The 26284-nt window shown below is 46.8% G+C and overlaps 2 protein-coding genes across 5 annotated transcripts in view; both read left to right on the top strand.

Annotated features, from left to right (window-relative positions):
• Nucleotides 1-1653: 1653 nt before the first annotated feature.
• GNB1 (G protein subunit beta 1) overlaps nucleotides 1654-26284 on the top strand; it is a 100951-nt gene continuing 76320 nt past the window's right edge. For 2 of the 4 annotated variants that reach the window (XM_041770269.1, XM_041770271.1), the window contains exon 1: nucleotides 1656-1910. The gene's annotated coding sequence lies outside the window, so the exon portion shown is untranslated. Of the gene's footprint in view, nucleotides 1911-26284 lie in introns of all 4 variants that reach the window. The other 2 variants (XM_041770273.1, XM_041770272.1) reach the window with 2 other exon arrangements.
• Nucleotides 21947-22394, top strand: LOC121499546 (ATP synthase subunit f, mitochondrial-like). The gene has a single exon (XM_041770274.1). It carries the CDS (start codon nucleotides 21996-21998, stop codon nucleotides 22260-22262), a length of 267 nt encoding a protein of 88 aa, XP_041626208.1. The 5' UTR covers nucleotides 21947-21995; the 3' UTR covers nucleotides 22263-22394.

The following is a 26284-nucleotide window of genomic DNA, read 5'->3' as shown; positions in this document are numbered from 1 at the left end:
GGTGGGCCAGCGGAGGTCAGAGCCCATGTGGGGTGGCAGCAATCAATCATAGGGGAGATTGATTACTTGGCAGGGGGTACTTCGTGTGCGTGAGTGTATATATACACATATGCTCATAGGTACACATGTGCCTTAGCTCTGTATGCTGAAGCAATGGCATTCTAATAGCAGTGAGCACACCCGGAGCCCTGATCCTGGTTTTTATTTTTTTAAAGATTTTATTTATTTATTCATGAGAAGGAGAGAGAGAGAGAGAGGCAGAGACCTAGGCAGAGGGAGAAGCAGACTCCATGCAGGGACCCTGACATGGGACTCGAGCCCTGGTCTCCAGGATCATGCCCTGGGCCGAAGGCAGCACTAAACCGCTGAGCCACCTGGGCTGCCCTGATCCTGGTTTTGAAACACCATTCCCTGCTAAAAGGACCCAGAGATCCTTGCAGAAATGGCTGAGTTCAGGGATGAGCAGGGAGGGTATACATTGAACCTGGAGCATTCTATACAAGGATGTGAGGTTGGGCTCCAGGAACAATAGGGACATGCTTGCATGCTTGGTAGGAAAGTCCCAGAGAGTGGGAGGGGGAGAGGTGGGGAACACAGCCCACACCTGGGTGGGAAGTTATGGGCTCCAGGCTGGAAGGATACACATCTTTGAAGGAGAAGGGTCCTGGATCTACCTTGGGGTGAGGAGGGTCAAGGGCTGCAGGATCCAAAGGGATGGAGACCATGGGTGATTAGTTGTTGGAACTGGGGAGCCAGGGATCTGCTGGTGGTTGTGGATCAGGGATTGTTCCAGTGATATTCCTGGGGGTATCACTGGCTATGCATATATGACCGACGCTCACCTTTCTGCTCCCACTGGAGGGGCTTCAATTCTCAGCGGCCTTCCCAGAGGCTGACACTGTTTTCCGTAGTCACACCTCCCTGCCCAGGCGGCCATTCCCACCAGGAGCTTCGTAGGTTTGACCTCCTGAGACCACACTGCCTGCACCTGCCCAGGCTCACAAGAGCCCCACCGGCATCTCCGGGGGCTGGCCCTGTCCACCCCCCCACCCCGCCCGGTTGGCGGGGGTCCCCTCGCTGGCAGGCAGAAGCTGCCTCCGTGGTGCTGGACCCCGTCGTCTGGGATCTGGTCAGCTCGGTTGCACCCCTACGCCTGGGGGCCGGCCTGAGCTGGGAATGTGCACGTGCAGGTAGCCGAGCAGAACGCAGATGTGGGGTGCTGAATGCACGGTGCAGGGTGCAGATGTAGGGTGCCAAATGCACGGTGCAGAGTGCCAGGTGCGAGTACATTGCATGTGCGCGAGATGCGTGTAAGGGGGACGGGTGCAGGGCCGGGAGAGTTTCAGCTGTGATCCTGTGGCCTGTACCCACGTCCCCTTGGCTGGAAAGCTGGGCAGCACTGCAGTGGGAAGGCCTGAGGTAGCACAGAGCCTCGCTCTCTGCCCTTGGGGCCCAGGGAAGGGGCGGCCCCTGCCTGAGGGCCTCCGCGAGCGGGTTCCCCGAGGGCGGGCGCGGCCCCTTTAAGCGGCTCGCACACGCTCCTGGGGTCGGCGCAGAGAGGAAGAGCGCGGACGTGCGCGCGCCGGGGCCGCGGCCCGGCCTGCGTGCGCGCGCGGTGTGCGCGGTGACGCGGCGTGGGGTTTCCCGAGGCTGCGGGCAGGGGCCGCCGCGCCCATCCCGATGGCTGGAGGCGTCTGAGGGGCGGACGGAGGCGGCGGCGGAGCGGGAGCGGGAGCGGGAGCGGGAGCGGGCGCGGGAGTGGAGCAGCCGCCGCGGGACCGGAGCGAGCTTCGCCGGCGCACCTGCCCGCAGCGCCCGCGGAGCGGCCCGAGCGCTTCCACCTCCAGAGCGGCGGCCGAGGCGGCTGAGGCGGCGGGGCGCGGGCGCGTCAGGCGGGACAAGGCACGGAGGTGAGCGCGGTGGCCCCGGCCCCGGCCCCGCGACCCGGGCCCGGGCCCCTCCCCCGCAGTTGCCCGCCCGGGCCGCCCCGCCCCCACCCTCCCCGCCCCCACCCCGCGGCCGGGCCGAGCGTCTTCCTGCCCCGCCCGGGTGGGGTCGCGGGCCGGGAGCGGGCGGGGACCCTGCGGGCTTTGGCTGCGGTCGGGGGCGGGAGCTCGGGCTCCGGCGCAAGGGTCGGGAGGACCGGGGGCTGGGGTCCCGGGTGTGGGTCTGTGGGTCCGAGTTCTGGGGTCTGGGTCCCAGGCCCGCGGTCCCGGGTGCTGGATCCGGGGGTCCGGGCCCCGAGAGTCGAGGGCCGGGGTCCCTGGGCGGCCGGGCTGGGGCCGCGAGAACAAAGGGAGCGGCGGGCTCCTGCGGCGGGCTGAAGGCTCGCCCTTGGCCTCGGAGGGACGCGGTGCTTTCCACACAGCTCCTCTGGGGACTTTGAAGTTAGTGCTTGGTGGCCACGGGGCGAAGGAAGGGCCCGTGAAATGAGGAAGCTGAGGCGCGGCTGCCGCCGGCCACTCGGGGTGGACTTGAGGCGGACAAAGAGCGGCGCGGGGAGGGCCGAGCGGGGATGGTCGGCTGTGGGGTTGTAGCAAGAAGTGGGAGGCGGCCCCGCGGTCAGCCCGCTGCGGTCCCCCCTCGCCCGGTGCGGCGCCGGCGGGGCGGGGGCGGGGGGCGGGGGCCCTGGCCGGGGTCCCCGGGGTCCCCGTGCCGAATGAATGGCCGGGGCCAGGCCCGCTACAAGATGGCGCGTCGCCGCCGCTGCCATTGTCAGCCGCCGCGCGCGCCCGGCCTCCTGCGCCCCGATTGTGTTCGGGCCCAGTTAACATTATGGAGCAGGACCGGGCGGGGCGGGGGCGGAGGAAGTGACCCCGGTCTGCGGGTCCCCCTCGGCCCGGCGAGCGCCTGCTGGCCGCCCCGGCGGTGGGGGTGGGGGCGGGGTGGGGGAGGAGCGGGGCCGACCCTTCCGCCCGGGTGGTGGCCGCGCTTGGACTCGGGGGACCCCCCCTCCCCCCCCGGTATGCTTCTTTGAGGAGGTGTTTTATTGAGACGTGTCTCAAGTCTTTTAAATTACACAGCGCACGAAGTGGTATCAGCTGTATCTGCTCAATTCCTCTATGGAAGCTCCTCAGTTGGGATGGTGAGATCCATTTACTGGAGAAAAACAGCATGTGTGAATCTTTATGATGGGAAGGAAGCTGCTGGGCAGCGATAGCTAGGAATACTGAATTATACGTCAGGGATGTAGACTCCTGCATCTGTGGTTTTAGTTGGGGGACTTCTTTTTTGTATGTTTTCATTCTACTTCCATCTGATTGCCGTGATCTCGGTATTTGATGGCTGAAGCAGCTGCTTATTAAATTATGAACTAAGAAAATATGTACGTTGTTATGATTAGCAAATAAATGGAAGCATTAGCTTTGTAAAAAAAGTTCTTTCAACGGTAGATACTGGTAAGGTCTTTAGAGAGTTCTTATCAATGATAATTTTACATGAATTTTTTTGTTTTCAAATTTGAAGGTTTACTTTAGTCTTTTTTGGGAGTAGAGGGGTTCTTTATTTGAAAGTAAGGTTTTAGTTCGAATTCTGTTAAGATAGGGTCTATTCTAGATTCTTCCGGAAGGTATGTATTGCAACAAGAAAGTGAATAGGCAGTTCCTTTTTTGCTTCCTTACTAATATTGGGTGTGTGGGTGGGGACAGAGTTGGTGCCACCAACATGGAAACAGGTCTGAGAACTCTGCACAGCACAACTGGATGGTAGCTTTTGGCTCCGTCTAACTTTCTAACAACTAGAACTGTCTAGAAATGGAAAGCAACTGGAATGGTTGGTTAGAGGCCAATCTGTCAGACCTTGTAGGGGGTGGGGGGGTGGGATCTCCCCCACCTTGAGGCTGGACTTCCAGGCCTCTGTCCAGCTGGAGACTCCAGGCTTACCTGTGTCCAGATTCACGGGTATTGTAAGTGCTACAAGTTTTTCTTAGCAGTGAGAATTTAGGAAAGCAAAGTAAAGTTTTGTGATTTTTGCCTGTGGCTTATTCCCCTTTTTGTGGGGGGACCAGTGTTGGGGCTACATTTCTTCTTCTGTTGGAATGATTCCAGAGTTTGCATGTCCAACTATGTAGTTCTGACTCAGAACTGATACTCTCTCAAACACCTCTTGGACAAAAATTACTCCTGCAGTATGATACTGGAGTTTACCAAGGGGCTGTATATGTATCCTCACATAAATACTCAGCTGTCTAATGTCCTTTGAAGGACATTAATGATACCTTAATAAAGATTTATCTTTGTTTAATATTTTGAGTTCTGTTTTGAGAGGAGTTGAAGTAAGTTTCCTCAGATATAATTTTCATCAGAGAACAGGTTTAGAAGACTGTTAAAAGACTGCATAGTAATTTGTTTTTTAATGGTTATATTTATTTGAGTGAGAGCACTAGTGGGGGAAGAGGGAGAGGGACAAGTAGACTCCCTGATGTAGACTCCCTGCTGAATGTGAGGGAGGGCAGGACCCTGAGATCCTGACCCCAGCCAAAGTCAGACACTTGACTGAGGCCCCTAGGTGCCCTGATACTCCCCCCCTCCTTTTTTTTTTTTAAAGATTTTATTTATTTATTCATGATAGAGAGAGGTAGAGACACAGGCAGAGGGAGGCTCCATGCCAGGAGCCGGATGTGGGACTTGATCCCGGGACTCCAGGATCGCGCCCCGGGCCAAAGGCAGGCGCTAAACCGCTGAGCCACCCAGGGATCCCCCAATACTCCCTTTTTTTAAGAGTAAAACTTAAAAGTTCTTTTCAGATTTTTTTCATGCCTAGTGACTTTGATTGTAAAGCTTAAATCACCTTGGTAGACTCAAGAGTGACAGCCTGAGAATGGGACTGATTTTATAAGGCGTTAACTTATTTTTCAAAGCTCTGTTCTGTTACTTTTTAGTTTGCTAAAAAAATAAATAAAATTAATTTAAGATTTTGTTTATTTGACAGCATACAAGCGGGGGTGGGGTATGGGCAGAGGGAAAAGAGGACTCCAGGTGAGCAGGGAGCCCAACAGGGGCTCATTCCCAAGATCGTGACCCAAGTCAAAGTGTAAGGAAGATGCTTAACCGACTGAGCCACTCAAGCGCCCTACTTTGTTAAAAATTTCTATGCTATCCATTGGTTTGATTGAAAAAGTTGTATTTCTCCAAATCACCTTGAGAAAGTTCTTCACGGACAGCCTGGGTGGCTCAGCGGTTTAGTGCCGCCTTCAGTCCAGGGCCTTATTCTGGAGACCCGGGATTGAGTCCCATGTCAGGCTCCCTGCATGGAGCCTGTTTCTCCCTTTGCCTGTGTCTCTGCCTCTCTCTCTCTCTCTCTCTCTCTCTGTCTCATTAATAAATAAAATCTTAAAAAAAAAAGAGGTCTTCAGGATATCTGTAGACTTACCCACTATCAGTTAGCTTTTTATTTATTTTATTTTTTATTTTGTATTTTTTTTAAAGATTTTTTTTTTTTTTAAATTTACTTATTCATGATAGACATAGAGAGAGGGAGAGGCAGACACAGGCAGAGGGAGAAGCAGGCTCCATGCTGGGAGCCCAGCTCGGGACTCGATCCCGGGACTCCAGGATCGCGCCCTGGGCCAAAGGCAGGCACTAAACCACTGAGCCACCCAGGGATCCCCAGTTGGCTTTTTAGCTAATACATTGTTTAATGACTAATGTTGATTTTATTTTAGACATACAGTATTGGCATTTATTATAGTTTTTTCATTGGATTGTTTTTTCTTTGCCCATTTTGCTTTCTCTGGCTCATGTTGGTCTCCAAATTGGATTAAATTCTTACTGTCTACAGACTTTGGCCTTTAAAAGCATTAGTGGATTGGTAACAGATATTCTCAATGTTATTATCTGGGCTTGACCATATGGCATGCTATATTATTTTGAAACCTCTGTTAGCATAAGTCGAGTAAGACAATGAACAGGATCTTTTAGGCCTGGGAAAAAAGATTTCTGGTTTGGATTCATTGCTGAATGGTTAGAGAAATTATGAAGTGAGATGGGTGAGTTAAGTGTTTGGTTTAGTGAACATAGAATGAAGGGATAAAAAGAAGCTTAAGTTGACACTGAGGTCAGAGACACATTTCACAAACAGAAGGTGTAATGCTGGAATGAAGGGCTGGTCTAAATGTATGTGGGGTGGGTGTGCATACATTGGGTAATGCAACATCATGTTGACTATTCTGGTAAAAAAAAAAAAAATGAAGCATCATTTCTTTCTAAGCTATGCATTTTGTTCCAGAGCTCTTATTTAGGAAATATAGGCAGTCTATAGACATCCAAATTGGTCAGAGGAATGCCAAAAGCTTTTTAAACCTTTTAGTCCTGTTCTTGTGGTAGTATCTTGCATTAGATGCCACACTAATTGGTGGAAAGAAATTCCTGCTGGTTTCTAGTAATAGAAAAGCTTCTTTAATAGAGCAATGTTGCTTTCTTCTTTTCCTTTTTTTAAAGATTTTATTCATTCATTCATGAGAGACACACAGAGAGAGGCAGAGACACAGGCAGAGGGAGAAGCAGGCTCCCTGCGGAGAGCCCAATGTGGGACTCCATCCCAGGACCCCGGGATCATGACCTGAGCCGAAGGCAGACGCTCAACCACTGAGCCACCCAGTTGTCTCTGTTGCTTTCTTTTTCTCAGACTTAGTAAGTATTCAGTTATTTGACTTATTAAAGTTTTGGGGAAAGCTATTTCTACAAACATGGATTTAAAAGACCAGGGGCACCTGGCTGGATCAGGTAGAGTTTGAGACTCCTGATCTTGGGGTTGGGAGTTTGAGGCCCATGTTGAGAGTAGAGGTTAATAAACAAACAAACAAACAAACAAATAAAATAAGTCAAGATTATCTAGGGTAATTTTTTTTTAAAGATTTTATTTATTCATGAGAGACTCACAGAGAGAGAGGGGGCAGAGACACAGGTAGAGGGAGAAGCAGGGTCCATGCAGGGAGCCCGATGTGCAACTTGATCCCAGGTCCCCAGGATCATGCCCTGGGCCGAAGGCTGCTCTAAACCTCTGAGCCACCCAGGCTGCCCAATTTTTTTTTTTTTTTTAAGATTTTATTTGTTTACTCGAGAGACACAGAGAAAGAGAGAGGCAGAGACAGAGCGAGAAGCAGGCTCCATGTAGGGAGCCCAATGTGGAACTCAGTCCCGGTACCCCAGGATCACACCCTGAGCCAGAGGCAGATGCTCAACCGCTGAGCCACCCAGGGACACCTGGACAAAACTTCTTGTCCTCTGATTTGCCAAATAGTGATAATAACAATAAAATACTGTAACTGGAAATTTGTTTAACAGGTGCTTATTCAGCACCTTCTCTGGTAGGTGCTAAGGCTATCAACTGCTGTAGAATGGGTGTGTCCCAGGGCCTCACTGAGTTTATAGTTTAATAGACAGCCTAACAAGGAGGTGCAAAGGAGAAATTCAAGGGCAGTAGGTTATAGAGACAGCTAGAGATCATGACTGAGTTGGATGTTTAACTGACTGAGCCACCCAGGTGCCCCAGGAGTGAAGTGTATTTTAAGTTGAAACCCGAGGGATCCCTGGGTGGCGCAGCGGTTTGGCGCCTGCCTTTGGCCCAGGGCGCGATCCTGGAGACGCGGGATCGAATCCCACGTCAGGCTCCCGGTGCATAAAGCCTGCTTCTCCCTCTGCCTGTGTCTGTGCCTCTCTCTATCTCTCTGTGACTATCATAAATAAATAAAAATTAAAAAAAATATTAAAAAAAAAAAAAACCCGAAGGACCCTCTGGTTGGAGCCTGTCTGGCATGCAGTTAGCGCATGGAGGAGAAGGAAGGAGTTTTTTTTTGTTTTTTTTTTTGTTTTTTGTTTTTTTAAATTTATGATAGAGAGAGAGAGGCAGAGACACAGGCAGAGGGAGAAGCAGGCTCCATGCACCAGGAGCCCGACGTGGGATTCGATCCTGGGTCTCCAGGATCGTGCCCTGGGCCAAAGGCAGGCACCAAACCGCTGCGCCACCCCGGGATCCCCAGGAAGGAGTGTTTGAAGCTGAGGAGGTGGTGTGAGTGTTTTTCATGCAGCCACCAATTAGCCTCTTTCACCCCCTATGTCTCCAGCACCCAGAACTGTGTCTATTGTGTGGTAGTGGTAGATGCTCAGTAATTACTATTATTTTTAAAAAAATTTTATTTATTTATGGTAGTCACACACACACAGAGAGAGAGAGAGAGAGAGAGAGGCAGAGACATAGGCAGAGGGAGAAGCAGGCTCCATGCACCGGGAGCCCGACGTGGGATTCGATCCCGGGTCTCCAGGATCGCGCCCTGGGCCAAAGGCAGGCGCCAAACCGCTGCGCCACCCAGGGATCCCAGATGCTCAGTAATTATTGAATGAAAGAAGGCACGGCTCATGAGGGATGGAAGTTCCAAAGGGCTGGAGGGTGGTGAGAAATGGACACTGAGGGTCAGAGCCTTAGGAAGGAGTAGTGCTTTAAAAAAAAAAAAAAAAAGGAAGGAGTAGTGCTTTTATCTTGAGGGCTCTTGGGAGCCTTTAAAGGATTTTATTTTTATTTTTTTATTTTTTTTTTTACCCCCCCCGCCCCCCCCTTTAAAGGATTTTAAAGAGGAGATTGACCATGGCCATGGTACTTGAGCTCAGAGCATGTTCAGATGAAGGAGGAACACTATGGCCATAGACGGCCATATGGGGTGCTAGTATAGAGAGGAAGGGATCCAGACTAGGATGTAAAGCTGGTGACTAGAAGACCTGATGGCTGCATGGAAGGCAAGAAGAGAAGATGATCACAGTGTATGCTTGTCCTGGGCATCTGGGTGGCTGTTTGGCATTTACTGAAATAAGGAGCAGTGGTTCAGTGGAGAGGATAATGAGTTCAGTTTATGCATGTTGGGTTTGAGGACTCTAGGAAATCTTCCATCAAGGGTAGATCAGTCCTTAGGCTTTTGGCTCCTCTCCCTGTAAAGCTCTTCTCCTAGAGGTTGGTTTTGTACAGTTCACTGCCTTCATTCAGGTTTTTGTTCAAATACCCCTTTCTCAGAGGGCATTCTCTTATCTCCTCAGTCTCTGCCATTTTATCTTGCTCTGCTTCCCTAGTCCTTGTGCTCATCTCCCCAGTAGTTTTAAGCTCCATGAAGACAGGAATTTAGTTCACTACAATATTACCAACCTCTGAAATGGATGCTCATTAATTATTTGGATTTTTTATTTATTTATTTTTATTTTTTTATGATAGTCACAGAGAGAGAGAGAGAGAGAGAGAGAGAGAGAGAGAGAGGCAGAGACACAGGCAAAGGGAGAAGCAGGCTCCATGCACCGGGAGCCCGACGTGGGATTCGATCCCGGGTCTCCAGGATCGCGCCCTGGGCCAAAGGCAGGCGCCAAACCGCTGCGCCACCCAGGGATCCCCTTATTTGGATTTTGTATATGTGTATGTGAAGCTCTGGAGAAGTGGTCTGGATTGGAGGCAGAACTTTCAGAGTTAACAGTATTTAGAAGGTAATTGAAGTTTTGGGAATAATGATACTGAGAGCAGGGGGTCTTAAGGTATGATCTTTGGACCCTGGGGGTCCCTGAGACCCATTGGGTCCATTGGGTCAGAGATACTTACACAGTAATCAAGATGCTATTTGATATTCACTGCATGGATGGTACAGAAGCAGTGGTAGGTAAAACTGCTGTTTCTTTAACACAAACCAAGGGTGTGGCATCCAACCAGTTATAGTAGTTATTGTAGTCATAGTATTCTTCACCACCATGAACTTGTGGTTAGAAAAATGCAGTTTAATATCTTTGATGAAGTGTAAAAATTAATTTTTATTAAACTTTAACCCTGAATACCCATTTTTTCCTGTCTGTGAGATGAAATGGGAAGCAAGCAGAAAGAATCACAGTATCCCAGTGTATCCCAAAGTACAATAGCAGTCTCCTGGACAAGCGGCTTTGCCATAGCACTGAAAGAACAGCTTACAGAAAAGGATCGTCCTTTAGATGTGTTCTTTATATGGCAGATACTTTCTTGAAAATGAACGAAGTGAACCAGATATTTCAAGGAATGTAACTGACAATATTGTTGGCAGTGATAAAATTTGAGCTTTCAAATGGAAATTAGAATTTTGGAAAACTTGACTCTGCTATCCTGAGCTTGACAGCTTCCCAGTATTTAAAGACTTTTCTCGTAGGTGATACTTAGGAAATGTTTCTTTTTAATATTATGTAATAAAATGTGTCAACATTTGCAAGATTTGCTTAATTCAGTGAACTGATAGTTTCCCAATGGCCTGTGTGTGATGCTACTAACGCACAGATGGTAAAAGATCTATTCAGAACACAAGAATGGAATAAATCCTGTGGAATTTAATATAATGGTATTAAAATGAACTGACACAGTTTCAGATTCCACATCAGAACTTCCCTTTAGGAAACTTACCACTTGTCAAGTTTTGATGTAGTATCAAAGAAGGCTGTGCACATTTATTTGAAAAGGTTCTTAAAAATACTTCTTCCTTTTCCAACTGAATTCAGCTCTTCCTTGTTTAGGTGGACGTTAAAGAAGTGGGGGCTAAAATGTAAAATACTGCTGCTCTTCTCATCGAATTATTTCTTAGTTATTTTTTAAAAAGATTTTATTTATTTATTTATTTGACAGAGAGCAGGCACAATCAGGGGAGCAGTAGGCTGAGGGAGAGGAAGCTGCTCCCCGCAGAGCAGGGAACCTGATGCAGGGTTCCATCCCAGAACCCTGGGATTGCAACCTGAGCTGAAGGCAGATGCTCAACCGACTGAGCCACTCAGGCACCCCATTTTTTTAAAGCTAATTTTTAAAAAAAAGATTATTTATTTATTTATTTATTTATTTATTTATTTATTTATTTATGATAGACATAGAGGCAGAGACACAGGCAGAGAGAAAAGCAGGCTCCATGCCGGGAGCCTGACGTCGGACTCGATCCTGGGACTCCAGGATCGTGCTCTGGGCCAAAGGCAGGCGCTAAACCGCTGAGCTACCCAGGGATCCCCTAAAGCTAATTTTTATACAAATGTTCTTTATGGTAATATGTAATAGGTTTATTAAACATTTAAAAATCTTCTCTGTTTTATTTTATTTATTTTTTATAAAAGATTTTATTTATTTATTCATGACAGACACACAGAGAGAGAGAGAGAGGCAGAGACACGGGCAGAGGGAGAAGCAGGCTCCATGCAGGGAGCCTGACGTGGGACTCGATCCTGGGTCTCCAGGATCACGCCCTGGGCTGAAGGTAGGCACTAAACTGCTGAGCCACTGGGGCTGCCCTCTTTGTTTAAATTTCAAAATAGTAAATATCCATAGATATAACCCACAGAAACAGAAGCCCTCTGATCCTCAGTATTTAAGAGTGTGGAGGGAGCCTAAGAACAAGCTTTCTGAACAGCAGCAATTTGGAGATCAGGGCAGTGGTTAAACCCACTGGGCTACATCTAAGTTATTGGCCCAGGGTGCCTGCAGGCACCAGAGAGGTCCTCATCTGGAGATAGGCACTCTGTTCTGATGTGTCCATCTGTCCTCCTCTCCTTGCTGTTTGAGCATTATAGGTATAGGATATTGCCTTTTCCTAGGGAGAAGAACCCAGAGATTTCTCTAAAGGTTGAAAACCCAGTGGTGTAGCTTGACAAGAGGCCTTGGGACAGAGCCTTTGGGGGGTGTGGGAGGGTGTGGCTTTAAGGGTGAGTAGAGGGCAGCCCAGGTGGCTTAGCAGTTTAGGGCTGCCTTCGGCCCGGCACGTGATCCTGGAGATCCGGGATGGATTGAGTCCCACATCGGGCGCCTTGCATGGAGCCTGCTTCTCCCTCTGCCTATCTCTGCCCCCACCCCCTCTGTGTGTCTCATGTATAAATAAATAAAGTCTTTAAAAAAAAAATAAGGGTAAGTAGAGGAAGAGCAGCTCTTAAAAGAATGATCAGAAGTTGTCAGAGTATTAGAATATAGTGTTAGAGCCTGGGATAGTCTTGGGCAGGGTTGGGTAGGGGTGGGCAGGGGAGCAAATTTGGCTAGGAGAAGTAGACCAGAGAATTCAGTGCCAGTATTCCCCAGGGCCTAGGATCAACAATGAGAGGCTCTGAAGGAAAGGGGTGGAGAGGCACTGAGGAGAGAGGGCTCTTTTCTTTTCTTTTCTTTCTTTTTTTTTTTTTTTTTAGAGGGCTCTTTTCTGCCCTGATTTTAGATAGAGTAGCTAGAACATTGTCAGGTGTGGAGAGGAAGGACCCTATAGAGGAGAAGGCAGAGCAGCGGTAACATGCTTATTTAAGGGCAGAGCAGTGCCAAGGAGCAGCGGCTGTTGGGGCAGTGAGGAGAGACGTCAACGCTGCCCTGTGAGAAGGATGTCTGTCAGGTGGTGGAAAAGACCATGCTGAAAAACAGGGCAGAGCAGGTCCGTGGTGGTTGCTAGAATTTCAGTTTTTTTCTTTTCTTTTCTTTTTTTTTTAAAGATTTATTTATTCATGAGAGATGCAGAGAGAGAGACAGGCCGAGACATAGGCAGAGGGAGAAGCAGGCTCCATGCAGGGAGCCCGACGTGGGACTCAATCCCGGGTCTCCAGGATCACACCCTGGGTGGAAGGGGGCCCTAAACCGCTGAGCCACCGAGGCTGCCCCTAGAATTTCAATTTTTTAAAAAGATTTTAGGGAATCCCTGGGTGGCTCAGCGGTTTTGCGCCTGCCTTTGGCCCAGGGCGCGATGCTGGAGTCCGGGGATCGAGTCCCGTGTCGGGCTCCTGGCATGGAGCCTGCTTCTCCCTCTGCCTGTGTCTCTGCCTCTCTCTCTCTCTCTCTCTGTCTATCATAAATAAAAATAAATCTTTTTTTAAAAAAGATTTTATTTATTAGAGAGCACACTCACGTGAGCAGTGAGCAAGCACACGCACGAGCACAGTGGGGGGAGGGGCAGAGGGAGAAGGACAAGCAGACTCCCTGCTGAGCAGGGTGCCCAATGTGGGGCTCCATCCCAGGACCCCAAGATCATGACCTGACCGGAAGGCAGATGCTTAACCAACTGAGCCACCCAGGCACCCGCTAGAATTTCGTTTTTTAAAGTCAGAGGTTGGGCAGCCTAGGTGGCTCAGCGGTTTAGCGCCACCTTTGGCTCAGAGTGTGATCCTCGAGACCCGGGATTGCGTCCCACGTCAGGCTCCCTGTGTGGAGCCTGCTTCTCCCTCTGCCTGTGTCTCTGCCTCTCTCTCTCTCTCTCTCTCTCTCTCTCTGTCTTTCATGAATAAATCAATAAAATCTTTAAAAAAAAAAAAACTAAAGTCAGAGGTTAAAGTATTTGAGCAGCAAGCAGGAGATGGAGGATGACAAAGAGAAGCCCTAAGGCAGGACTATGCTTGGATTGATAACCTCCACTTGGCATAGATGTTTATACATATAAAGTATATTAGGAGAAGTACTTTAGGATTTCCCTGTTGAAATATATTCCTTCAAACCTTGGTGTGGTACCCTCACATGGCATTCCTTGGCAGTAGATGTACTTTACTTTTGCTCTGTTGGTGATCCCAATGCTATTAGCTCATGTTTGTTGGGTGCATATTATGCCAGACACCACACTAAGAACTTTGTTATTATCGTGTGATTCTCACTTCAGCTCTGAGGCAGGTACTATGAATAACCCCATTTCACAGATGGTTAAACTGATGGGGATTAGGCAGTGGGACCCATATTTGAACTTGAGTCATTTGCCTCCAGAGCCTGTGCTCTAATTATTACACTGTTAGACCCTCTAACATGTGCTCTTCTCCCTTACTCTTTCATCTTGGAAGACTTGTGTCTGTCTGCATCTGCTTCTTCATATATTATTAAAGGGAAGACTCCTCCACTTGAAAACACTTAACGACAGTTTTTAGTTTCTTTTGGGGCTTGTTCTACCTTGAAACATGAGAAGGCCTTTTTTTTTTTTTTAAAGTTTTATTTAAGTAATCTCTACACCCAACGTGGGGCTTGAACTCACGATCCTGAAACGAGTCATATGCTCTTCCCACTGAGCCAGCCCCACACCCGTAAGATGACTAAGTCTTTTATAATTTAACCCTCTAGTTAATCTTGGTATATTTCAGCCGGTCCCTGGGCAGGGGATCTGTTTCTACTGCTTCATATCTCTGTCCTCTCCTTGTTCTCTTGAGGATCTTTGTTCCCATACCCCCTCAGCCACCAATGTTGTTTTATAAAGATGTCCTTTTCAGGACATGTAAGTGGCTCAGTTGGTTAAGCTTTTGCCTTCAGCTCAGGTCATGATCCCAGGGTCTTGGGATTGAGCCCTGTGTTGGGCTTCCTACTCAGCGGGGCATCTGCTGAGTCTGCCTCCCGCCTCCATTTTTTTTTTCTTAATTTTTATTTATTTATGATAGTCACAGAGAGAGAGAGGCAGAGACACAGGCGGAGGGAGAAGCAGGCTCCATGCACCGGGAGCCTGATGTGGGATTCGATCCCGGGTCTCCAGGATCGCGCCCTGGGCCAAAGGCAGGCGCCAGACCGCTGCGCCACCCAGGGATCTCTGCCTCCCCCCTCCAAATAAATAAAATCTTTTTTTTTAAAAGATGTCCTTTCCAGGAAATTGATTTTATTTTTGACATCTTTAACTTTTGTATTTTATTTTATTTTTTTTAACTTTTACATTTTAAAAATAAAATGTTTATTATAGAAAATTAGAAAAAGAAAATTAGGGCCACAAAATGAGGGAAAAATATAATTTCTGATTCAGGAAATAACCACATAAGATTTTTTTTTTTTAAATATTTACTTATGAGAGACACACAGAGAGAAAGAGGCAGAGACACAGAGGGAGAAGCAGGCTCCACTCAGGGAGCCTGACCTGGGACTCGATCCTGGGTCTCCAGGATCATGCCTTGGACTGAAGGTGGCACTAAACCGCTGAGCCACTGGGGCTGCCACCACATAAGATTGTTATTACACTTTGGGGCACCTGGGTGGCTCAGTTGGTGAAGTGGCTGCCTTCTGCTTGGGTCATGGTCCCAGGGTCCTGGGATTGAGTCCTGCATTAAGTTCCCTGCTCAGGGGATCCCTGGGTGGCGCAGTGGTTTAGCGTCTGCCTTTGGCCCAGGGCGCGATCCTGGAGTCCTGGGATCGAATCCCACGTCGGGCTCCCGGTGCATGGAGCCTGCTTCTCCCTCTGCCTGTGTCTCTGCCTCTCTCTCTCTCTGTGTGACTATCATAAGTAAATAAAAATTAAAAAAAAAAATTAAAAAAAAAAAAAAAAGTTCCCTGCTCAGTGGGGAGTCTGCATTTCCTTCTACTCCTCTCTCCTGCTTGTGGTCTCTCTCTAGTAGATAAATAAAATCTTAAAAATACAAGATTGTTACATTTTATTTACTATATATTATCTGTTATATTCATATATTTCTTTTGTATTGCTCATACATATGGGTGCAGAGATGTTTTCCCCAGATGGGGGGGATCACACTCCATATATAGGCTTTTTAAAAAAATTTTTTTTTCATATATAGGCTTTTTAATTTTAATTTTTCTGCTTTGTTGCATTTTGTATATATTTCTGAATAATACTCATCTTTGAAAACATTAGTAACTATAGCAAAGGTCTCCCTTTTCCCTGTAGATTAGCTATACATGTATGCAGGATATCCTGATTTTGCTGATTCTCAGCTTTGAGGCCTTGAGTGAGTTATTTTTTAAAAATTTATTTATGGAGCAGTCCCAGTGGCTCAGTGGTTTGGCACCGCCTGCAGCCCAGGGTGTGATCCTGGAGACCCGGGATCGAGTTCCACGTCAGGCTCCCTGCATGGGGCCTGCTTCTCCCTCTGCCTGTGTCTCTGCCTCTCTCTCTCTCTCTCTCTCTCTCTCTGTGTCTCTCATAAATAAATAAATAAAATCTTAAAAATTTTATTTGAGAAAGAGCTTGTGCATATGTGTGCTCACGAGCAGGAGCCAGGGGGAGGGGTAGAGGGAGAGAGAAACCAGCAGACTCTCCACTGAGCATGGGTCTGTACAGGGCTCGAGATCATGACCCAAGCTGAAACCAAAAGTTGGATGTTTGACCAACAGAGCCTCTCAGGCACCCCTTAAGCTTATTATTTCTGTCCCAGTTTTCTCATTTCGGGCAGTTGTGAGGATTAAATGAGATGGTGTAAGAGCTGGAATGTTTGCTTCCATTACCACTGCTACTTAGGATATTTGGCCCCTTTGCCTTCCTCCTTTGCTGAGGTGCTTCTCCAGGTGGACCCATTCTCTTTTTTCCTGTTCTCTTAAAGTTTTCAGGGGTTCTTGTGTTTGACTTTGAAACAGTACTACTCTCTTATGTTCCTGTGGATGCTATAATAAATTATCAAATTGAGGGGTGAAAACAGATTTACCCTCTCAGAATTTAGGAGGCTAGAAGTCTGAAACCAGGGTGTTGGCTGGGCAGCTCCCTCTGATACTTCTTTCTAGCTTCTGGTGGTTGCCAGCAGTCTAGTTTTGCCTCTGTTTTCACTTGACTTTCTCTCAATGCATGTTTCTACTATTATAAGCATGCCAGTCATTGGATTAGGACCCATGCTAATGATATTTGCAAAGACCTTTTCTGCAAATAAAGTCACACTTAGAGATGGACAGTAATTTTCCGGGGATACTGTTAGAAAAGCCCACTATAGTTACCTAGAACTTCATCCTTAACCCTGTTCTCCTTGGGTTTCTAACTCCCTGTCTACTCTGTCCTTCCCTTCCCTTCATGGCCAAAGTTGTAAACAGAAGTCTCAGTTGCAAGTTGAAGAAATCATTAAGAGAGAACTCAAATAGAAAGGTAAATGTTTTATAAGGATTCTCGTCTCACAGAACTGAAGTTCAGGAATAGAGCTGGGCTTTTCAGGTCGGGGATGAAAAAAAACATTTGAGAGTTTCTGCCCATCTCCTTTCTATTTTCCTTGTCTGGAAGCACTCTGCTTCTGCTTGAGGTGAGAAAGCTCTCTGAAATGGTCTTTTTTTCCCCTCTCCTTTTTTTTTTCAGCATATTCTGTGTCTTGGCATTGAACTCAGTTGACTACCACCACCTCTTTAAAACACTCTCCTCTCTCTTAGTTCCTGGTTCTCATGCTTACCTTTTGTTTGTCCTTGGTTTTCTTCCAGGGTTCCTCTTTTGCATACCCTCAGTTGTCTGGCATTTCTCAGTCTTGAGTCCAGGATTCTCTCTGTTCTTGGGCTCTGCTTAGGTGATCATTTCTGTTCCCATCTGTTGTCTGTTTCACATACTGTTTACTGATTGTTCTGATGACTCCAAAATTTATAACTTTCTCTAGCCTTTCTGACTCCTAGATCATCCATAGGGCTTGTTCACCTCTCATCCCAATTCCTTTTGCTGTTTGCAGTACCTTGTCCTTAATCCTTTAGGTCTCAGCTTGAGTGTCTCCTCCTCAAATAGACTTTTCCTGGTCCCCCCTGTTCCTGGTCACATTGACCACAGGTACCCCTTCATGGCACTTGCCTCATGTGGTAGTGGTGACGCCCTGCCTCTTTTTCTCCCTAACCAGCCCAGGTTGGAAGCAAAGGGCACACTAGTTGAGTTGTTTATGTGGGCAGGGTTAGTTCTTGAACCTGTGAGTCAGGACTCCCTTGGAAATGTGTCCATTTGTAAGCCCTGGACTTGGGGTGTTTTAGAGAACTGCCCCAAGTGAATCTGCTATATATTCGGTCAAGTTTGGGGACCGTGGCTTGTGAAACCATATAATGAGGACATGAACCTCTAGGCAGTTTACTTGAGAATGGGTAAGAGTTATTGGCAAGGCTTTACTTAGGTCCCCTATCAATGGGATTTGGGTTTGTGGGTGCTGCTATAGACCCAGAGATATGAGAAAAGAGGTGGGAGAGGTTTCCTGGGTGTTTTTGGAATCAGAGTAGAGGAGTCTAGGTTCCTTACACTGATTGGGAAGACATTTAAAATGTGCTTTTTGAATCAGTAAGTGCCCATTGTACTCTCTGTGGGTTTCTTAAAATATGGGAACTGACCAACACACATTTCCTGTAATTTAAAATTTGACATATTCAGGAAGATGCTGAGCTGCTGAGGAGCAGGCTGCACTTTGAGGAAGTTCCTTGCAGCTGTGAAAGAAGAGCTTTAAAATAGCATCTCTTCTGGTCCAACATTTGCTCCCAGATTTAGATAATGCTAACTTAAAAACATAATAATAAAATTAAAAGCTTATAAAATTGTTGCAATTAATGTTGGAAGTCAGTGGATAAATCATTCTTTTTTTTTTTTTAAATACCAGAGCAGCCTTGTAGCGGTGGTTACTATACTTGATTCGAAGAGCTTAACAACATGTAGGTATTTATATAAAAAGTGCACCTTTTGGGTCTATGTTAGATTTTTAAATAACCATACATGTGTTGGTATGCAGCAGTGAGCACTCTGGATGGAAGAAACATTGTGGCACTCCTGGAAGTAGTACATTTCTCCATCTCCAGTAAAAAGCTTTTTTACTTTGCTTTTAATTTCTTTCAGATCAGCCTTGTACAATAGAATTTTTTTCAGTGATGGCAATCTTTTATCATCTACATCTTTCAGTATGGTAGCTCCTAGCCTCATGTGGCTATTGAGCACTTGAAATGTGGCTCAAGTGACTAAGAAACTTTTAGTTTTTTGGGGGATCCCTGGGTGGCTCAGCGGTTTGGCGCCTGCCTTTGGCCCGGGGCGCGGCGCGATCCTGGAGTCCCGGGATCGAGTCCCGCATCGGGCTCCCAGCATGGAGCCTGCCTCTCCCTCCTCCTGTGTCTCTGCCTCTCTCTCTCTCTATGTCTATCATGAATAAATAAGTCTTAAAAAAAAAAAAAAACTTTTAGTTTTTATTTAGTTTTATTTTTTTTTTTAAGATTTTATTTATTTATAGAGACACACAGAGAGAGGCAGAGACAGAAGCAGGCATCATGCAGAGAGCCCGACATGGGACTTGATCCAGGGTCTCCAGGATCATGCCCTGGGCTGCAGGCGGCGCTAAACTGCTGTGCCACCGGGGCTGCCCTATTTAGTTTTAATATACCTAAGTTTATAAAAACACATAAGGGATGCCTGGGTAGCTCGGCAGTTGAGCATCTGCCTCCGGCTCAGGGTGTGATCCCAGGTCCCGGGATCGAGTCCCACATTGGATCAGGCTGGGCTCCTCGCAAGGAGCCTGCTTCTCCCTCTGCCTATGTCTCTGCCTCTCTCTCTGTGTTTCTCATGAATAGATAAATAAAAATCTTAAAAAAAAAACCACACACACGTGGCTAATAACTACTGTATTGGATAGCACAGTCCTAGACTGAGCATCTGGGTTGCCATTAGTAGAAATTTGGGAGGTATGAGGAAAAGTCTCTATTTTAAGGGGGATGAGAATTTGGGAAATTGAAGCCCATTCAGAACTTCTATTTAGCAGTCCTTGCATATCGTAGTTAGGAACCTATATTGTGTAAATTTTGGGGTGTTTGTCAAATGTGGTTAAGTGTATGTTTAAATTTTTATTTATTTTGAGAGAGAGGGCATGCATGCAAGTGGTGGGGGAAGGAGGTACAGAGAGGGGGGGAGAGGGAAAGAATCTCAAGCAGATTCTACAGTAAGCATGGAGTCTGACACAGGGCTCGATCCCATAATCGAGAGAACATGACCTGAATCAAAACCAAGAGTTGGTTGCTTAACTGACTGAGCCACCCAGGCAGCCCTGTGATAAATGTATGTTTAAAAGAATAGTTTATATCGTATATAGAATTGGAATTTTGCAGGTCAAATTTACTTTAAAAAAACAGCTTTTATTTACTCATTTTATTTTTTATTTTTTTATTTTTTAAGGTTTTATTTATTTATTCATGAGAGACGCAGAGAGAAAGAGAGGCAGAGACAGGCAGAGGGAGAAGCAGGCTCTATGCAGGGAGCCCAATGTGGGACTTGATCCTGGGTTTCCAGGATCATGCCCTGGGCTGAAAGCAGGAACTAAACCGCTGAACCACCCAGGAATTCCCTATTTACTTACTTCAGAGAGAGAAAGCACACAAGTGAGCATGTGAGCTGGGCGGGTGGGGGGGGGGGGGGGGCGCAGTCAGGGGGGAGAGACTCTCAAGCAGACTCTGCACTGAGCCCAAAATAGGGCTCAGTCTCACAACTCTGAGGTCGCGACGTGGGCCAAAATCAAGAGACAGTCAGATGTTTAACCCACTGAGCCACCCAGGCTCCCTAATTAAATTTATTTTTATTTTTTGTTTTTATTATTTTTTAAAAGATTTTATTTATTCATGAGAAACACAGAGAGGCAGAGACATAGGCAGAGGGAGAAGCAGGCTCCTTGGAGGGAGCCCGATGTGAGACTTGATCCTTGGACCCCGGGATCACGCCCTGAGCCAAAGGCAGACGTTCAACCTCTGAGTCACCTAGGCATCCCTTAATTTACTTTAAAATATTTTACTTTTTTTTTTTTTTTTTTTTAATATACATGGTTCCTAAACTTGCTGGATTTAAAGGATCTTAGATCTTGGTTTTGGCTAGTTTTAGCTGTTTTTGTCTTCCTGGGGTCTTTAGAATTCACTCAGTAGCTGGAGTTTGAGTATCTATTGTGGGCCAGGCACTGTGCTGAAAGGGCCCTTGAGGTACTTCATGTTCTTTGCATCTGTCTTGTTTCCTTTGTGGGAACTGAAGAGTGATGGCCTTTTGGGTAATTTTCAAAGGATTAGGTAGAGAGGCTACCACCAATGTCTGTTTCACTAATTGTCCTTCGGGGACCAGTGAGGAGGAAAAGAACATATGTATCAACCCAGATCAGAAGTTAATGGAAAGAGACAAAGAGTGCCCCCCAAAGCAACAAATTCTTCCTTCCCTTGTGGAAGTGCCAGTTCCCCTGGAGCTACTGATAATATTCTTCTCTTGCTCAGGGGAAGTGGTGTGGGGGGGAAATGGACACAGAGAGAATCTCAAGCAGGCTCCAGGCTCAGTGTAGAGCCCAGTAGGGCTCGATCTCATGGCCCTAAGATCTTAACCTGAGCTGAAATCAAGGGTCAGATGCTTAACTGACAGAACCCCCCAGGTGCTCCTTTGCTCTTGGTTTTTGTCTGGGGGCATTTGTAGTTGTCACAGCATGGGGTGTGCTGTAGGACCGTTACTCCACAACAAAGGGTCAGCCAGCCCAGGTTGTCAGCAGTGGCAGTGTTGGGGACTAATGTAAACTAATGTGCATCCTGCAGTTACAGAAATTCATCATGGCCCTACGTCAGATGCTGCATAACAGCAAACTGCTTCAAACATAATAATGTAAACCAGTAACAATGCCAGTGAGTTCATCTTTGTGTCAGGGCAGAGTTTGGCTAGGAGAGCTCGTTTCTGCTCTGCGTACTGTTGTCTGTTGCTCACTTGTGCATTGGCGGTCATTTGGCAAGTGGGCTGGGGTCTGCGTGTCCTGCATGCCTCACCTGCCTGGACTTTTAGCCAGGGTGCCTCTGTTCTCCATGTGACCTCTCCAGCAGGCCAGCCCAGCCATCGTGTGGTAGCTGAGTTCCAAGAGGGCAGGAGCAGAAATTGCTAGGCTTCATAAAGCCATGCTTACAAGTCACACAGTGTCACCATAGCTGCATTCTCTTGGTCAAAGCCAAATTACAAGGTCCAGCTCAGACGGTAAGTGTAGGGAAATAGACTCTGGATCTTTTTTTTTTTTTTTTAAAGATTTATTTATTTATTCATGATAGACATAAAGAGAGAGAGAGGCAGAGACACAGGAGGAGGGAGAAGCAGGCTCCATGCCGCGAGCCCGACGTGGGACTCGATCCCGGGACTCCAGGATCGCGCCCTGGGCCAAAGGCAGGCGCTAAACCGCTGAGCCACCCAGGGATCCCCTAGACTCTGGATCTTGATTGAAGTTGCTGCGAAGAATCTGTGGCCATTTTTGAAAACCCATCACAGACCCTCCTATAGCATGGCATTTAGCGGTTTAGCTAAATCTTTTAGGATGTCCAGTTAATAATAATAATATGTGGAATGGAGTCTAAAAATGAACTCTTTATAAAAACAATTTATTTCGGCGGACACCCAGGACTCCAAGATGGCTTCGCTCGTACCAGTGAAGGAAAAGAAGCTCATGGAGGTGAAACTAGGAGAGCTGCCAGGCTGGATACTGATGCGGGATTTCACCCCTAAGGGCATTGCTGGAGCATTTCAAAGAGGTTACTACCAGTATTACAACAAGTATATCAATGTGAAGAAAGGGGGCGTTGCTGGGATTTCTATGGTGCTGGCTGCTTATGTGCTTTTCAACTACTGTCGTTCTTACAAAGAGCTCAAACATGAACGGCTACGCAAGTACCACTGAAGAGGGCCCAGTGTGGAAGCACATTTGGCATTCTTGACCATGACTTTTGCCTGGCCTCCTTGAATCCTTCCATTGCTTAATTCACAATTAATATCCAATAAAAGTTGATTGGTAAAAAAAAAAAAAAAAAAATTATTTCAATTTATTTACCAAATACTTGGCAAATACTTAGAGTCATACATGGTGCTTGTTGATACTAGGAAATAGCTTCTAATTTTATTCTCATGGGGGAGACAAATTTCTAATGTTAGGGTGAGTGCTGTATGGAGGGAGAGGGGCTTGGTTTAGGGCAAATGGAGAAGGTCTGGTGAGTAGAAGACATCTGAAGGGTGAGAGGGATCCAGGTAGGTGAGGGTAGAGAGCAGTGATTGACAAGGCCTTTAGATGGGGAGAACTGCATAGCCAAAGCTTAGAGGGAAGACATTCTCAGTCACCTGACCCAGTCTGCTCAGGACAGTATCAGTTTACGCCTGGTGAGCTGGGGTTCTGTCTCGTCAGTACCCTTGACTTTGAGATGTGCTCTGGTGTGGACAGTGCATATTGTGGCTACACACTATGGAAAAAAGTTGGAATTTTTTCTCAGTGTAGTGAGAAGCCATTGAACAGTTTAAGCAGGAAATGACAAGATGTGAATTTTAAGATTGTTCATATTGCTTCAGATTGGGTTGTTTAGGGGGGAAAATACAGACAAAGATCATTTAAAGGAGACTGTTGATGAGAAATGATGTGGCTTGACTAAGGATAAGGGGTGAGGAGATGAAAGAAATGGGTAGATTCTGGTCTGCTCTGGTGGTTGAGCTAACCAGAGACCTGTGCTGATGGGCCAGGCATAGAGGACCAGAGAAAGGAAGGGATCTAGGATGACTGCTAAGTGGTTACTTTCTAGACTTAGGGGATGGTGATGTGGGCACTGAGATGAGGCCAAATGGGTGGAGAGGTTTGTTGGCTGTTAGTGAGGATTGGAACATTTGAAGTTCCAAATGGCCATAAGACAAGTGAAAGTGTCAGTGTTACTGGCCTAGAGTCCCGTCTGGAAATCAGAGATGGGATTCAGATTCTTTTTTTTTTTTTTTAATTTTTATTTATTTATGATAGTCACAGAGAGAGAGAGAGAGAGAGAGAGCCAGAGACATAGGTAGAGGGAGAAGCAGACTCCATGCACCGGGAGCCCGATGTGGGATTTGATCCCGGGTCTCCAGGATCGTGCCCTGGGCCAAAGGCAGGCGCTAAACCACCGCGCCACCCAGGGATCCCGGGATTCAGATTCTTGTGCGGAGATGCTAACACCTGTGCCTGGCAGTAGTGAAAGGGGACAGGAATATAGCCATCAGAGGTCTGAAACAGGCGGCATGGACCCAGGGACAGCTCTTCAGTAAGGAGGGCGGGTGGGTAGCCACTGCTTAGAGTGCTGTTGATGAGTCTGGTGGAAAGGACTGGAGAAGGGTCTCTTTGACTTAAGGACTACAGGTACTAGAGGGCCCTCGAGGTGGCGTGGTGAGCAGAGTCGATTGGAGTGAGTTGGAACATGGGAAATGAGGAAGGGGAGGCCAGCTATGTAGATGAGGTGACAAGAAGCTTTGTATGGAAGGGGGCAGGAAGAGAGGTGAAGCATTGGAAGGTCATGTGGGTACAGAGTGTTGTATTTTTGAAGAGGGAGACTTTTAAGCCGTATATTTATTTGGGTCCATATGAATCCCTCAGGATCTTGTAAGATGCAGATCCTGATTCAATTAGTAGAGTGGGGCCAGTTGGCCTTCTAACAGGCCCCAGGGTGCCTCTGGCTTATTGCTGGTCCCTGAACTGGACACTGAGAAGCAAGCACAGATAGAAATAACTGGTAAAGGAAATAGGTGTGGTGGAGAAAGGGGGTTAACAGCAGGCTAACCTCCATGAAGCCAGGGGGTTCTCATCTGTCTGTATAACCCCAGGTATATCTCATCCTTGGTGCCAGCTCTTTGGATTGGCCTTTCATTTCTGCTGGTCTCACAGCTTTCAGATATGTCCTAATCAGTATGCTCTTCTGTCCAGTTGAACAAGTTAGCTGTGACCTGGGACTTGTGATAGACCTGTTATCATTAACTCTTGTGAGGTTCAGCAGCAGTTTGACTTAATATAAAATTTGTTTTATATCTGAGCAGTGGGTTGAACCAATGACCTTTTAGCAAACAGTACCTTATTGTCATTTCAGCAGCTCTCCTGTGCATAAATCTGCATAGTGTGTTTGCTAATAAGCTCAAGATTTTTTTTTTAAGATTTTATTTATTTATTCATGAGTGACAGAGAGGCAGAGACATCAGCAGAGAGAGAAGGCAGCTCCATGCAGGGAGCCGAATGTGGGGCTTGATCCCAGGTCTCCAGGATCACGCCCTGGGCCAAATGCAGGCACCAAACCGCTGAGCCACCCAGGCATCCCTAAACTCATGATTTGAAGCTGTGGAAGAGACACAGTGAGATTAAGAAAGCTGGCTTTAAGGGGTGCCACATTGGCTCAGTTGGTAAAGCATGTGACTCTTGTCTGTAGGTATGAGTTCAAGCCCTGTGTTGGGCATGGAACCTACTTAAAAAAAAGATGGCTTTGATGATTGGGAGGGGGGTGGGATTGAGTTTCAAACAAAAGGTTTGTTTTTGTTTGTTTTGTTTTCAAAATTTATTTATTAATGAGAGTTACAGAAAGAGAGAGGCAGAGACACAGGCAGAGGGAGAAGCAGGCTCCATGCCAGGAGCCCGACGTGGGACTCGATCCCGGGTCTCCAGGGTCACGCCCTGGGCTGAAGGCAGCGCTAAACCGCTGAGCCACCTGGGCCGCCCTGCAGGTTACTTTAGATACTCCTTGATAAACTGAATATAAGTAGCTCTGAAGTCTTACACATATTGACCTATTATAAAATCGGGGACATTCTTGGGGAAGAAAGTTGGAGCGTATTTGGATCATCTGGAAGAAGAGGCAGAAAGGAGGTACCAGCATGATGAATAACTGTGATTAGACAAACAGGTTCCTCTTAGTGACACCCCCTTGCCTTTCTTGCTTTTTATTTCTGTGAGTGAGATGGCTGAGATTGGCCAAGGGAGGAAGCAAAGACAATAAGAAGGCTCCAGCTCCAGGTGCACCTGTATTGGTGCTCCTGCCCCTTCCATTGACCTTATCCCATCTTAGAGATAACCAAAAGGATAAAGACCACGGAAGCCTGTAATTAAGCTGTTCATCCTGGATATTTAGCTGAAATAAACTTTCTGGTTGGTTGGTTGCTTGCTTGATTTATTATTTATTTATTTATTTATTTATTTATCAATCATATTTTGTTTATTCATTCATGAGACACACACACACACAGAGGGAGAGAGACAAAGACACAGGCAGAGGGAGAAGCAGGCTCCATGCAGGGAGCCTGATGTGGGACTCAATCCCAGGTCTCCAGGATCACGCCCTGGGCCAAAGGTGGCGCTAAACCGCTGAGCCACCTGGGCTGCCCTTGTTGCTTTTTAGTGAAGTTCTGTTTTTAGTGTTATTACAAAAGTCAGTAACTTAAGTCATGTGTCTTAAATAATGAATAGAAAACACAAAGGAGCAGAGGTTCATGACAAGAGCCATGAGTCTTTATAATTTGTTTTTTTGTGGGGACTCCTGGGTGGCTCAGTGGTTGAGCATCTCTGCCTTTCGAGATCCCGGACTCTTGGGATCACGACCCGAGCCAAAGGCGGATGCCCAGCTGCCGAGCCACTCAAGGCGTCCCACTAAATAAAATCTTAAAAAGAAAAAAAAGTTGGCTTTTTTGTAAATTACTCTTTTATAAATACTAACTTTAAAAATAACTTTTTATATTAGGCAAGTAGATTACTCTCATTTTTTATGTTTATTAGGCCTGAATCTTTTCTTTTTAAAGAGAAAAGCATATTTAAGTCAGTCATAAGACTGTATGAAGAAAACTTAGATGCATTCTTGAAGAAAGAAAAGAGAACTTGAATAGATATGAATGCAGTTTTCCTGCATACATAGGCTGGCATATTTTAAAAATGGCCCTTAA

This window comes from Vulpes lagopus, chromosome 10, assembly GCF_018345385.1.
Source record: "Vulpes lagopus strain Blue_001 chromosome 10, ASM1834538v1, whole genome shotgun sequence".
Lineage (NCBI taxonomy): Eukaryota > Metazoa > Chordata > Mammalia > Carnivora > Canidae > Vulpes > Vulpes lagopus.
Note: the sequence above shows the minus strand (reverse complement) of the source record. Positions and strands in the feature narration are given on the sequence as shown.

Bases quoted from the DNA above. Each gene is read 5' to 3' on its own strand.
- LOC121499546 (XM_041770274.1), top strand. From the start codon at position 21,996: ATGGCTTCGCTCGTACCAGTGAAGGAAAAGAAGCTCATGGAGGTGAAA.